This window comes from Theobroma cacao, chromosome 2 (assembly GCF_053813885.1).
Source record: "Theobroma cacao isolate CCN51 chromosome 2, ASM5381388v1, whole genome shotgun sequence".
Lineage (NCBI taxonomy): Eukaryota > Viridiplantae > Streptophyta > Magnoliopsida > Malvales > Malvaceae > Theobroma > Theobroma cacao.
In genome coordinates this window covers 47705311-47719627 of record NC_142640.1, presented here as the reverse complement: position 1 = coordinate 47719627, position 14317 = coordinate 47705311, and the positions used below count along the sequence as shown (strand labels likewise).

Sequence of the window (14317 nt, the reverse complement as noted above, 5' to 3'; positions counted from 1 at the left end):
ATTCAATAATTCGTACGTTGTGATTCCATTTCCATTTTCTTTTAAGTATAGTACAATTCTTTTCTTTCTAGAGAGGGAGGCTAGGAATAAAAATCAAGAAGGGCCAGTTTATATTAAGGGTATTTTTAAGTAGCAATTAAGTTAAGAATTTTTGTTATTATTATTATTAATTTAATTATTACATATTGGTATTTGGTGATTACCACAAGTACTTTTTGTGCTCAGCCTCAATACCTAGATAAGAAGGGAGAGAGGAGGGTTGAAGGGTTGGGTACCGGGTGGAAATTCCAAGTTCTAGACATAATGAATTAATGGTCTCCCCGATGAACCTTGATGACAAGTAAAGCCAGATGATGGATCACGTTTCTGCCTTGAATCTTGGGTCCATTTGGTTCATCCGGTGCAGGAATGGCGCTGTTCGAAAGCAAAGACATGGGAAGAATTATAACATCAGCTAAGTCCAAGTCTAGTGTTAGAAAGCTAACACAAGGATGCAGTGCATGCACTGGACAAGAAACAACTAATCAAGAGAGACCAAATGATAACTCAATTTCACTGCTAAAATATTGAGGAACGAATCTTAATAGCCTGCTTTCGATGATAAGTAACAAACTGTCCATCAGTAGAACTACAAAAAATAAAAAATCAACATTTAGCTGCAATGCAATGCTTAGCCAAAAAGAACAAATTTCGCAGCAGCATGTAATCTTATAATGATGGGAGATTATTAAAAGAGCCTAGCTTAATTTTCTCCATTTTATGACAATACGAAAATCATCACTTGTCAACAGTTCTTGCCAACCACAATATTCTGAAGTTCCAATATTTCATAAAGGCACCCACATAAAACATGTTTTATATAAAATATGCACAATAAAATGATCAATGCTAATGGTCTATACATGTTTTAATAAGCTATATATGCCATGCAACCATGCATCATGAACTCATGGGCTAAACCTAGATGCATTGGATATGGCCCTAACAAAAGAACAATGAGGAAAAAGGGGGATGACTAAATTTTATTATTTTCACTATATAAAATTGAGAACGAAGAATATTTTTGAACTACACTAGAAGAAAGATACTTAGGATTGCAAAGGGGGGATCTCAAAACCCTATCCTACAACTTCATTGCAATTTGTAAGTGTTATTCAGAATGCCAACCTTTAATAAAATTGGAAGGGGCACAAATTCAAATGTATCTGCAAATAAACAGATATGGTACAGATTGAGAACAGATACAGTGCTTATCCAAAGAAAAAGGTCGGGGAGGGGAGGGGAAGAGCATTCTAAGAAGCCAAATGCATTATGAACCTAGATATATCATGAGAGAAGGTTTCTAGCAGGCTCCTTATTTCAGATAGAAATGCTTGTGTCACCATTGAGGCCCTCCCTGCTGTCACTAGCTTAGCAGCAAACCAACAAGCATAGTAGGAGCCAAAATAAGTAAAATCTTCTCCCCTTGTGCTTTATTGTACCTTATCTATGAAACTAATCCACAATGTACCAAGAACCAATTAGATACCCTGTAACAATATTATTTAAACCAGATGCATCCCTTAAGCAGCTTCTCCAACCAACCAGCTAAGCACACAACTCAACTCACCCTAGCCTAGATATGTAACTACTTAGGGTCAGCTCAGTAGAGATACTATTACTTGAATTCTAGAGGTTTGAATTCATTATGCCCCCAGTGTTGCATAAAGACATCAAACCTCCTCAGCTTTTTTATTGGCCAATGGCCCTTTAATGAATTACAACCTTTCAATAAAAAAATAACTACTTAGGGTCAGCTCTAGAAACCTTTTTCTCAATTCTGACTCATAAAGGGATTTATAAGGTAAAAAAAAAAAAACACAAATTAGCTAACCAAATGAACAGTGGTAAAATTTATGGGTAACCTTTTGTAGTCATGCATTGAAAATTTAATCATCACCATCATCTCAGCGGGCTAACAATCCAACCAGTAATGGGATTTTGCCTGCGAACTTTGAATTTCTTCCGTGGACCACTTTGCAGCCGTTCAAGCACCGCATATGTAATTGAATCAGGTGTTAACCCCTGCTGCTTAAGTTTTGCATAGAGATCCACCGCTTCAGCAGTCCTCCCACTTTTCTCAAGACAGTCGAGCAAAATGTTGTATGTCACAATGTTAGGATAGCAGCCTTCGGCAAGCATTTCATCAAATAATGCGCAAGCCATCTCAACTTTATCTGTTTTGCCAAAGCACTCAATGAGTGTGCTGTATGTTACAACATCAGGATTTAATCCTTTCTCTTGCATCTCCTTGAATCTTATGTGGGCTTCATCAAGATTACCGTTTTTCCCAAGGCAATTGATCAAAGAATTATAGGATACAACATCAGGTTTACAATCACTTTTCTCAAGTTCTTCAAAGATTTCAATAGCCTCGTCAACTTTCCCGGCCCGTCCAAAGCTGGAGATTAGAATATTATAAGTAAATATGTCAGGCGAAGGGCCATGCTGTTTCATCTTTTCATAAAGATCATGAAGATGGGATATTTGCTTTAATCTACCAAGTGCTGAAATCACTGTGTTATACATGTCCGTATCAGTATTTATTCCCTTTTCATGAATCTTACTGAGCAGGTCCAGAGCCTCAGTTGTTTTACCTGCACTACACAGGCTTTCCAACATTGACACATATGCATCCTTGTCTCCCTTATCATGGAAGTTCCACATGTTGCAAAATAACCGGTGCGCCTCACTTGCATGACCCAGCTTACTCAGCGTCCTTACAAGATATGCATATATTGACTTACTCACATATTTCTTTGATACTTCAATAACTTCATCTAGTTTATTAAGCTGCCCTTCTGCAACCAGAACATTTAGAATGACACTGTATGTAAATTCATTGGGCCGACAACCTTTCTCCACCATTTTAGAGAAGAGGCTAATAACCTTGTCAACCATCCGCCCATTGGCTAGTGCCTGAATTATTGTATTATAAGCAATTAAATTAAGAGAACAGCCCTTCGATATCATTTCATCAAAAAATTTCAGTGATTCATCACATCTACCAAGTTTTCCGGTCAATCTGATCATAATTGTATATGTGTACTCATCAGGCTCACAATGCTTTCGTCTCATGTCTTCAAAAACCATGTATGCCTCATCAACCTGCCAAATGCTGCAAATCAGATTATCACTTCAGGGCCAATGAAACTGATACATTCAGTAACAAAATCAAAACTTGATATTAATGCAATTATATTGAAACATTTCCTTCCTATGAATTTTTCAAAATTATTAAAAGGAAATAAAAGTACCCCACTAACACTACTGCTAAGCAACTTCACACTCAAAATAACAATGTTGAAGTTCGAAAACAGAAATATATGAGATTCAGAGGTAAATGCTCCCAATAAATTCCGACCATCAAGCACCAATCAATCAAAAACTTCGCTTTTGCAATCAATTCAGAATTTGCTCTTACTCCAAAAACCCAAAAAATTTCGAATATTCTCAATGGAGTCAAACTCCTCACACTCAAAAAAGAACTGTACAAATAATAAGGAATTGACCAATAACAACAAGAAGACCAAATAAAATTTGTAAGAAGTAAGAACATATACATCAATTTAAGAAGAGATAAGAGAATCAAACCTTTTCATCCTTCGCCAAAGCATCCAACAACATGTTATAACCAAACACATCCAATTTATAACCTTTCCTCTTCATCTCCTCATAAACTGAAAACGCCTTCCCGGAGTCGCGTGACCTTAAGTAAGCTTGAACCAGGCACTTATAAGTATAAGCGTTCATCTTCAACTCCCATTTCTTCACTAGCATTTTACTAGTGTCCAAATCCTCAGTGTTTCCGAAAAAACCGATAAGGATATTGATGATGGAGATGTTGCCACGAGTGCCGGATTTTTCCATGTCGTGGAGGAGTGACCGGACGGTGTCGAAGCGGTCGGGGCGCAATGATTTGGAAAGGATGAGGAAGAGGCGGGCGTAGGTGAAAGGGTCGTGGCGAAAATTGGGGGAAAGGGACGGGCAAAAGTGGAAGAACCTTAATGCAAGGGAAGGGCAGTTTAGGGATTTGAGAATGAGGGAGGCTTCAGTGGTGGTGAGCGTTGGGGAGAGGGAGGACAGGTATTGGGAGAGATCGTGGAAAGGGTCGGATGGGGATTTGGTGAGGACATGTGTGGCTTTACAGATGAGGTGGTGGCGTGGGATTGGGTAGCCGCGGGAGTCGGCGGGGAGGATAGGAGTGGAGACTTCGGCGGAGAGGATGCGGCCGCTTGGGGAAGTTGAGGTTATTTTGCCTATGTATTTGGTGGCATAGTGGCGGTGGTTAACGGTTATGACTTGGTGGAAGTGGCGGCGGTAGTGGTGCTTCATGGAGGCTTTTTGATTGTGGCGCCTTAGCTCCGCCCTATCCCTTCAAAAAGAATGGAGAGAATCAAATGTCGCTTTTACAGTACCTTTACGTTTTCCAGCTATTCTACGGTAAATTTCATGAAAAATTGAATTTTCGGTTATTAACATAAATAAGGGAAAATAGGTAATAATTTTCATAAAATAGGTAAAATATTGTACAAATTATGTTAAGATTTTTTTTTATTGTGATATTTTTATTTATAAAAGTATATAAAACAAGTATAAAATATATCAAATATCATTGTATTAATAAAATAAATCAAATTAAACATAAGTCGATGGTTCTAATAAATATAAATACTAGTGAGAGAATGTATTTTTTTTATATTACATTTGAAAATAAGTGGCTAATAAGAAAATAGACTTAGATTTAAAAAGATGAGATTTTTTTATTTTTTATATAAAATGAATATATTATTTTTCATATATTTAAAGTTAGAATGCATTCTTTTCTCTTGAATTTATTCATTATATATCAAAATATTATTTAAAAAATATGTATTTTCTTCATGAATAGGTTCACTTACTCCACATACGCCCATTTCTACATGCAGTCGATCCAAAAACACAGAATAAATTTGCACTTCCATTACTTCTTAAGACAATTACAGTGCAATAGTAAATTTACGAAATCCAAGCACGACTTTCAAGCATTTGAATCTTAATCTATTTACGTTTTAGTATGGCAAATAGCTGAAGCCCATCCCTGTCACATGATTTCATTTGCTGAGAAATCTGTGACAGTCTTGGAACAAGCTGATTGAACAATTCATCAATATCCTCTCTGGAAAAATGCTTGCTGAACATTCCCTCCATTGCAGCTCTCACATGTTTCACAAATACAGGGATGTCGATGGGACCTTTCAGCCATGGTGCAGGGTTCATCAATTCTATCACCTCTACAGTAAACAACCCGTTTCTTTCCACTCCCTCAGTGAATTCTCCAGGAGGGCAAGCGTATATAGGCAAGTTGAACGCATCAAGTTCGGCTTCATTGATAGATCCCTGTAACAGAGTTTCAAATTCTTAGAACTAGAAATAGGGGAATATCAGAAGACAACGAATACCAAAATTTGCTAATGACTCGTCATCTTATACGTTTGCCAGTGCAATAGACGTACCGTTTTCACCATGTCCATGAGGATGGATCCCATGCAATCGTACATCAAACCATTTACAACTTGAGAATAAGACATCCCGTCTGGTATACTTGAACCAACAATCACCATCATTCCTCCTGATACAATCTCTTGAGCTCTAGCATTCAAGAAATTGTCCAAGTCTTCAGCAAACTGAGTGGCATATGCATTTAAAACCTCCTGCGGAGCACTGGTGTAGTGAATCCTGCCTTTGTTCCACGCAGGAGAGTGCTTGTCTTGCAATTCCTTCGGCAACTTAGAGAGCCAATGCAGTGAATACGAACAATGGGCTAAATGGAGAGATGACTTGGGCAGCACTTGGTCATGGAAAGAACCTGGCACCCCAGCCACCATGTATTCCTTGTCTTGCGGGAGAGAGGTAAAGAGGGTGTTAAAATCATTGGTGGATTGATCATTGAAAATCACTTGGAATTCAGGCATTTGAGATGCAGGACACTGAGACATATACTTCTTCTTTACAAACTCTAGTATATCATGCATAGCAGTTATTGTATTTGATCCAACTCCACAACCGAAATCTGCAAGACGAATTATGTTGGAAGTGGAAGAGAAGGATGCCACATCTAGCTTCATCATAATTGCATCTTCAATCTTTTTCTTCACAACATTTGCTGCTAATTTCTGCAAATGGGGTATAAATAGGCCCTTCATTTAATTTTTTTTTCTTTGTAATAACAAATACTATATAATTTACTAGTAGCTAAATATTAACAAAATACGTTTATTAGCAGACAATCCAATTTATTAAATAGTCAAACTCTTGCTATAGATGTTATTGCTAATATACACTAAAGAAGAGAACCAATATATATAGGCAAAAACCATCCATAAGTCATGATAAAACTCATAAGAAACTCAAACATAATTAAAAATTACAGAATAAATCTCCAATTTAATCACTTAACTTTTCAAGAATTTTTATTTTTTGATTACTTAATTTTAAAAAAGCACGTTTTGATCATCAACATTTATAAATATTAATATTTTGATCATTCAACTATTAAAAATTATCGATTATCTGACATGATTTTAGGTCTGCTAACTTTGATCACATGACTTATCCAAGGATAATGCACGTGGTAGATGTATTATCACGTGACAAATGAGTTGATAATGCACGTGGTAGATGTATTATCACGTGACAAATGAGTTGATATGGATATATCACGTGTCAAATTCAGTTAACTTAAAAAGTTATAAAATATAGGTTTTAATTTTTAAGGGTTGAGTAATTAAAATTTCAATTTTTAGACACTAGTGGCCAAAACATGATTTTCAAAATTAATTGATAAAAATAAAAAAAAATTAAAAATTAAGTAACTAAATAAATAGTTATCCAAATTTTAAAATCAATTAATCTCGAGCACCCACTTTACTACTAAGATAGTTAAGGTTGTCAATTTACCTTTTTCATTGAAAAAGATGAAGGGATTTAAATTTTGAAATACTTTTATATATTAATTAGTTTGCGGAATAGAATAGAATGAAATTTAATTATTAATCGTGAATCTCGTGTGTGTACACGAATATGAATAGACAAATTAACTTGGACATGCAATACATTATTCCTTCTGTTTCTTTTTCTTTATTCATCTTTCTTTTTTAAGATGTCCCTCATTGAAGTCCTTCTTTTCCTTTTTCAGACATCAACTCTTATTTTTAATATTACAAATTTACTTTTCATGATTTTTTTTTTACTTTTTCATATAAAAAATATTGAACATCAATATCATAAAAAAATTTAAAATTTTAATATAATATATATTAAAATCAAAATTTTTATCTTAATTTTTGTAAAAATTAAAGAAAAATAACAGAAAAGAGACTAAAGGAGTAATCAATATCATGAGATTTCGAACATTGATCGTATAGGTTAATTTCTTTCTTTCTTTTGCGTTTCAAATATGGGTTAAATTGTAAACCTGGTAGGAGGAGTTGTTGGAGTAGCTGTCAATGCCATGTCCACCGATCACCTGCGTTGGTGAATTCACTGCTGGTTCGCTCTTCTTTGTAAGTGAATTAGACACCATAGTCGCCATCCCTCCTCTCTTGTTGTCTCTTTGAGACGAACCAATTAATTCCTGTGTTCTTTAGATCACTAGAGCAAGGCTTAGTGACTACAATTAGTAAACTTAATTTGCACTTATATAGGCAGAGGAGTATGTGAGATCATATATGCATGCGAAATGTATTGGCCATAATGTTTTTGGGGGCATGAAATGTCATTTTCGAATAAATTAAATAATTTATATATATGTTAAAATCAGGGGTCCAAGCTGACTCTAAATGAAAGGGATATGGTAGTTTAAGCTTAACTTAATGTCATTTTCAATTTTAAAAAAATATTAAGAACCTTCTTCTGATTTGTATAAAAAAATTAATTCAAATCTAATTTTTTAAATACATGCATTTATCATTGAATCAAATATTGAATAAATTAGAGAATTCTCGATCGATATAAAATTTATCATTCTTTATATACGATAAACAAGTGAAATTACTATACGAGTAAAACTAATAAAATCAAGCTGATAATACTCATCCAAATTCCAAGCTAACAACGAATTAAGTTAGTTGGTTAGCCATGCACGCATGAAGTATCTCGACTACTAATTAAGTGGATTACCACTATGAGAACTCTAAATCATATATTAAGTGAGGTGTTTTGGTTTACATATAAAGAAAAATGAATATTCCCTTTTGTACTAATGTATCTTTTAGATGGCATATTGACCTTTGTACTACATTGATTACAGACAATATTTAACAGACTACATTAGAATCATTAGATGTTTGGTTGTAAGCACACATATGAGATCCCTCTAATATACAACAAAACAAACAGCTTAATTAATTCCAATTAACTTGGCTGATTTCTTTCGTTTGGGACATATACGGGTCAACACAGGATGACTAACAGCATGCATGAAGGAGGGAAAAGGAAGAAAATAAAAGAAAAAAAAGGTATTATGTCAAAGAATATGACTACTTTGCATGGGTGAATAATCTTTCCCTTTCCCTTTCCTTTTCCTATTTCTTTAAAAAAAAAAAAAGGAAATTAATTTTCTTCACTAATCCTATTTCCTGCTTACTCCATCCCATATGATGCATGCATAAAAAATTGTGTTTCTTCATTACTGTCATATGATGCATGCATCACGAGTTAAGGACCACACCTTTCATCAAAAGGGCCAAAAAACAGAAAACGAATTAAGGACCACAATATACATGGATTGAGACCTAAAATTATTATATTTCCAATCAATTTGTACGGCATCAATATGATATGGATCGATTTCGTTGTCAGATGCATATTTAACTAATTAGAAATGATATTGTATTAAGAAAAGATGGAATTAGTTTATATTTCGTTAATCTTCGGCCAAAAATCATGATACTGATTTCACTAAATAAAAGGGAGCCCCATACCTTGGCTGTGGTCCTTGCGATCTGGTTTGCCCATCTTTAAAATTATTTATTAAAATGGTAGTAGCTAGGAGAGCGAGCCAGCTTCCTTTGATTGACTTGAAAGGGTATCTACACATTAAATCATTTGTCACTTGTCTTGTACAATACGCGAGGCTTCCGCCAAAGACAAAGTAAAGTTGCATTGGAACGAATAAGAGAGGCTGCGTTCCATTGTGCTTTTTTAATGTTTTATGTTTTTTTTTTTTTTAAATAATAAAAGGTGTTATGTTTTAAAAATTCGTTAAAGTATTTAAAAAATTTTAAATAAATTTTTATTTTGCTATTATGTTTAATTTAATTTTTATTTTTTTATTTTAAATTAAATGAATCATTATGATTAATAATTAGTTAATTATCATTCATTTAACTATCATTTTATATTTACTATGATGTTAACATGATAATGATATGAAATTTAAAAATATTATATAATTATATTATTATTTATTATAATATATCAACATATCACGTTTGACGTAATAATAACGTAAGATTAAAAATATCACATGATTATGTTAATATGTCACATAATTATTTATTATGATACATCAATTTGTTTTATAACATTAAATGACTCATGATATATAGGTTTAATTGAACGTAATAAAAAATAATTTTTTAAAAAAATTTTACAATAATTTAAAAATATATTTTTTAGATATTATGTCATAATAAAATTACCATTTACAAAAATGAGTATGTTAAGCATTGGTTCCTTAACCGCAACTTTTTGTATTCTTGTGGTTTTTGCCTTTGTAAGCACTGGTTCTTCTCTGTTCTGAAATGAAATTTTTATTTTTGCTTTCCAAAATAAAAATGAGTATGCTAAGCATGAGTTGAAAATGTGAACTTCATAATATAACAAATTGGGTCAAGTACCACAGATGTAACAATGTTTAAGGTCTAAACTAAATAACTTCAAAAACTTAAATTCAAATTAATAATAACATATCATTAACTTAGACTTTTGTATAAATCTTAAAAATCACATTATCTTATTGAAACAGAGTTTTAAGTTTTTTCTTTTGACACATATGAATGACTCATTAAACCTTGAATTACAAAAAAAAAAACAATTTTCATCTCATATATATATAATTATATATTAAGATTCAAGCTCAATACTTTGTTAATAAAATTTTATATTTTAACTGAGGTAGTGTTGCAGCTACTGTATATATTATTACAACAAAACAACGAGTAAATTTATTTTATTTTATTTTTTGGAAGGTTAAACAGCGAGTAAATTAAGTGGGTTGGGAGGATACAGAAAAGGAGCATTAAGATAGAAGAATTAGCAAGAAACAGTAAGATAGAATCACTAAACCCTCATTTTCGTATTAAAACTACTAGTAGCTGAGTTCGTTCCTTGTATCCTGATTCCACCTGTTCGGAAAACTTTAATAGTTTTTGGGTCAGCCGTTCAAACATTTCATCGATACTGTCGCCGGTAAAGTGTTTGGTCAACATTCCCTCCATTGCTGCCCTTACATGAATTACCCAAGCATTTATGTCGACTGCACCATCCACCAAGGAAGCTGGGTTGGTTAACTCCAAGCTCTCAATGCTAAAATGCCCATTTCTGGCCACCAGAGTGGTCATCTCCTCCGGAGACGGGGTATATATTGGCAAGTTAAAGGAATCCACCTGATCTTCACTTATGAATCCCTGTATTAGAAAAATGTTGGTCATATGTATTTGATTTTGCCTCTCGGTGGGGGGTCACTTTAATATTCGAAAGATGCAAAGGGTATTTGAATTATGCCTTCTTTCTAAATTAAGGTAAGACACCAGACTCAGCTCAATCTTTATATTTTCAGGTGATTCTAATTAAATTTAACAAATATGATGAGATTTGGGTGAAGATCTTGGGTTCGACCTGTAAATCTCTTTCTTGTACCAAAAGCCAAAAAGAGAGAAGGAAAATTAGATGGTTTTATGGACGATATAAAGGCTTTTAATGCTTCAATCACTAATATCTTGGATAACTTACCTCATTTGCCATATCCATGAAGCTAGATGCCATAAAATCATACATCAGACTAGCTGCCAGCTGAGAATAAGGCATCCCATCAGGCATACCTGGCATGATCATGATCATCATCCCTCCAATCGCAAGCTCCTTTGCTCTAGCATCTAGAAAGTCCAACATGTCCTTTGCAAATTGAGATGCATAAGCCTTGACAACTTCGTCGGGAGCATTTGTGTAGTGAACCCTCCCCTTGTTCCATGCAAGAGAATTCTTATCTAACAACTCTTGCGGCAATTTGGAAAGCCAATGGAGTGCATACGAACAATGCACAAAATGGATGGAGGATTCCGGAAATAATCGCTGATGGAAAGAACCGGGCACGCCGGCTGCAAAATATGGCCTTTCCTGTGGGAAAGACGTGAAGAGTGCATTGAAATCGTTGGAGGGTTGATCGTTGAAAAACACCAGGAACTCAAGCATTTTAGACTTGGGGCATTGAAGCTTGTACTTCTGTTTAATGAACTCCAGAATATCTTGCATTGCATGGAAGGCATTTGGCCCAACAGCACATCCCAAATCTGCAACACAAATTGTATTCGATCTACAAGAGAGCTTTTCCACATCAAGCTTCATTGTAATTGCTCCATGGATTTTTTCCTTAACCACATTTGCAGCTAGTCTCTGCCAATTGTGACCCGCATTTTTTATATCAAAGTCAACAAATATTTTTGTGAAAAGTAAGAAGGACTGTATTACTAAAAGAATGCTGTATTAATACTCGTATATTAATTTGGGTGACAATGTTTCATATAACTATAATTGGTTTTAGAACTAATCGTTTGGTTTTAATTGTTGTGTATGATATTTTTTACATTTATGATGCAAATAATTTTCTTTTTCCATTGGCTGAGGTATGTTTGAATAATACTGCTTTCTTATGTTACTTTTTATTGATTACGTTTCAATACATTCATTATCATATTTCGCATACATAAAATTTATTATTAATGAACAAGTCTATATATATATATAATTAATAGAATTCATCTTAATTCAATAATTAGAAGTCACATATCTCCCTAAAGAAGTGGTTATAAAAATTTTAAAATCCTTCATATCCACACTATTTATTATTACAAAAATTTTATATTTTTGTTTTTATTACTAATCTTTGGATACCACATATATATTATTATTTTGTAGTTGAATTTAATCATATTAGAATTCAATTTATATAGCTTTATTAAATGAAATAAGGTATTGCCCATTTAAATCAAATTCGAGAATTTAATACTTTATACTTTTTTTAAATGTGAAAACCCATCGGACTTGGATTACAAAAATAACACTAGCTCTCCCATCCCATAAATCTCACTCCCCTTTCTCAAAAGATGCAAGATCTTAGCAAGTTCTAACCATCAAGTATCTCCTTGAAGACTTCCATATATAATTGATAAATAGTTACTCTTTTTCAACTTAATTAATTAAGTATTAAAACAAAGGACAGCTCCAATATTTAGAACTTTGAACTTTCAATATAAAGATCTCAAGTTCAAAAATCTTGAGGAAAGGAGATTAGGTCTTATGGAATAGGAGAGAGTGACTTCTTGTAATATAGCTCAAGTCTATTTATAAAGGATTCTACTAATGAACAATGAGATTCAATTTCTCTTCTTCATTCCTTCATTTTAGCTCTTCATGTTCATGTTTGAAGTCCAATCTGCTATGAGAAACAACTCTTCTGCTTTAATTTTATCAATTTAAGTATTTTATTAAATCAAATCTAAAAAAAATAAGTATTTGACATTACTATATTCAAAGTTTTTAAAGAACTTTTTTTTTAAAAAAAATTGAGCAATAAGAATTTAAAAATATAAAGAAATCATATTTGAAAATTTTATCGAGAATGTCAATTTACAGAGTAATTATTAGACAATATATTATATAGATATCATCTTTCGATGACCAATTAATTAAACTGAAATGATCTATCTATACAATTTTCTTTCTTTAAAAAAAGAAAATAAAAGAAATGATACAATTTGAATAAAAGTGATTTGCATAATGGTAATATGTAATTGTTTATTATTGTTCATAACAGAAAATTATATGAAAGAAATTTCAAACTTGTAAAATATGAAGAAAATGGTAATATGTAATTACTGTAATTGTTTACATAAATTGAAATCATAAAATACTAATATATATATGTGTGTATGCATATATATATATATATAGGTAAAAATTAAAAACAAAAAAAAATTGCATTTGATTGGTATAAACAAAGATATAGTTGTCCAAGAAAAGGGAAAATTGAAGTGTGTGTAGGGTTCTAGACTTTAGTTGTATATATTAGCATAGAATATTAACACATAGGGTATATAGCTAGGCCGTAATCGGCATGAGAAAGAATCTTTGCATTAAACTGGCCAACCGCTTGGTTTCCTTCTCCAAAGGAGTCAACTCTTGCATTAAGCAACCAAGCAATCACTAGCCCAATTCCGACCACATTTTCTTCAGAAAGTAGTTTCGTTTTTTAAAGTTTTATCACATAGATCCACCTCTATAGTCGCATAAACAACAAAAGTGCAGAGAAAACAGAGATGTTGTTCAAGACACAACCTGGGTAAATGAAGACAGGTTATATAATTTCAGAGCAGCAGCTGGTTATGCATGCAATATGCTCGCATGATGTTTCGTTCATGGATTTGTTGAAATATGGTGAAAATTAATACATCAAGGAACAGAAGGAGAGGTATATTAATTATATACCTGATAGTAGGAGTTCCTGGTGTAGCTGTAAGCGCCATCTCCACCGTTCACATGGAGTGATGAATCTGGAACTGGTCTTACTCTTATGGTTTCCCCGCCGTCGATGAGTGAGGATGGATCATGTGCTACCTTTGCCATGGCTGTTTTGTAGAGAGCACTGATGATGGAACAAGGTTTAATGCTGAGTATATAGAAGCATGAATGCCATGGTACCCAACCATACTAGCAGTCTAGCATCATGGAGGAATGCATACTATATTGTTTTCTTTTCTTTTTTTAAATTATTAAATGTTATCTGCTATAAAGGCTATATATATAGATTCTTTTTTTAAAAGTATATGAGGATGTAGGGGAATTGATTCAATCCTTAGATCTCAACCCCCTAAGAAAGATTAAAACTATTAGGGACAGTACCCGATGTTGATCATTACACTTTCATATATGCTTGTAAATTTTTTAGTTAATTAATTTGTTCTTTCTCACTTGATTCTTTCAACTTATAATTCTCATACTTTTGATTTTTGAAATATAT

At 33.1% G+C, this 14317-nt stretch overlaps 3 protein-coding genes across 4 annotated transcripts; all 3 read right to left on the bottom strand.

The window, feature by feature from the left end:
• Positions 1-34: 34 nt before the first annotated feature.
• ABO5 (ABA Overly-Sensitive 5) lies at positions 35-4472 on the bottom strand. 2 transcript variants are annotated; one of them, XM_007045485.3, is made up of 3 exons: positions 3634-4472; positions 1905-3147; positions 35-414 (listed from the first exon to the last, which is right to left on the bottom strand). In XM_007045485.3, the coding sequence occupies exons 1-2, from the start codon at positions 4372-4374 to the stop codon at positions 1942-1944; spliced, it is 1947 nt and encodes a 648-aa protein (XP_007045547.3). In that variant the 5' UTR covers positions 4375-4472; the 3' UTR covers positions 35-414; positions 1905-1941. The 2 variants fall into 2 exon arrangements, with proteins under 2 accessions (XP_007045547.3, XP_088660116.1); XM_088803990.1 differs by lacking the exon at positions 35-414 and adding an exon at positions 429-628.
• A 503-nt stretch (positions 4473-4975) lies between these two features.
• On the bottom strand, positions 4976-7682 carry LOC18610044 (loganic acid O-methyltransferase-like). The gene is made up of 3 exons (XM_007045484.3): positions 7496-7682; positions 5535-6194; positions 4976-5418 (listed from the first exon to the last, which is right to left on the bottom strand). The coding sequence occupies exons 1-3, from the start codon at positions 7610-7612 to the stop codon at positions 5080-5082; spliced, it is 1116 nt and encodes a 371-aa protein (XP_007045546.3). The 5' UTR covers positions 7613-7682; the 3' UTR covers positions 4976-5079.
• Positions 7683-10244: 2562 nt separating this feature from the next.
• LOC18610043 (loganic acid O-methyltransferase-like) lies at positions 10245-13964 on the bottom strand. The gene is made up of 3 exons (XM_007045483.3): positions 13786-13964; positions 11035-11694; positions 10245-10709 (listed from the first exon to the last, which is right to left on the bottom strand). The coding sequence occupies exons 1-3, from the start codon at positions 13921-13923 to the stop codon at positions 10371-10373; spliced, it is 1137 nt and encodes a 378-aa protein (XP_007045545.3). The 5' UTR covers positions 13924-13964; the 3' UTR covers positions 10245-10370.
• Positions 13965-14317: the final 353 nt, after the last annotated feature.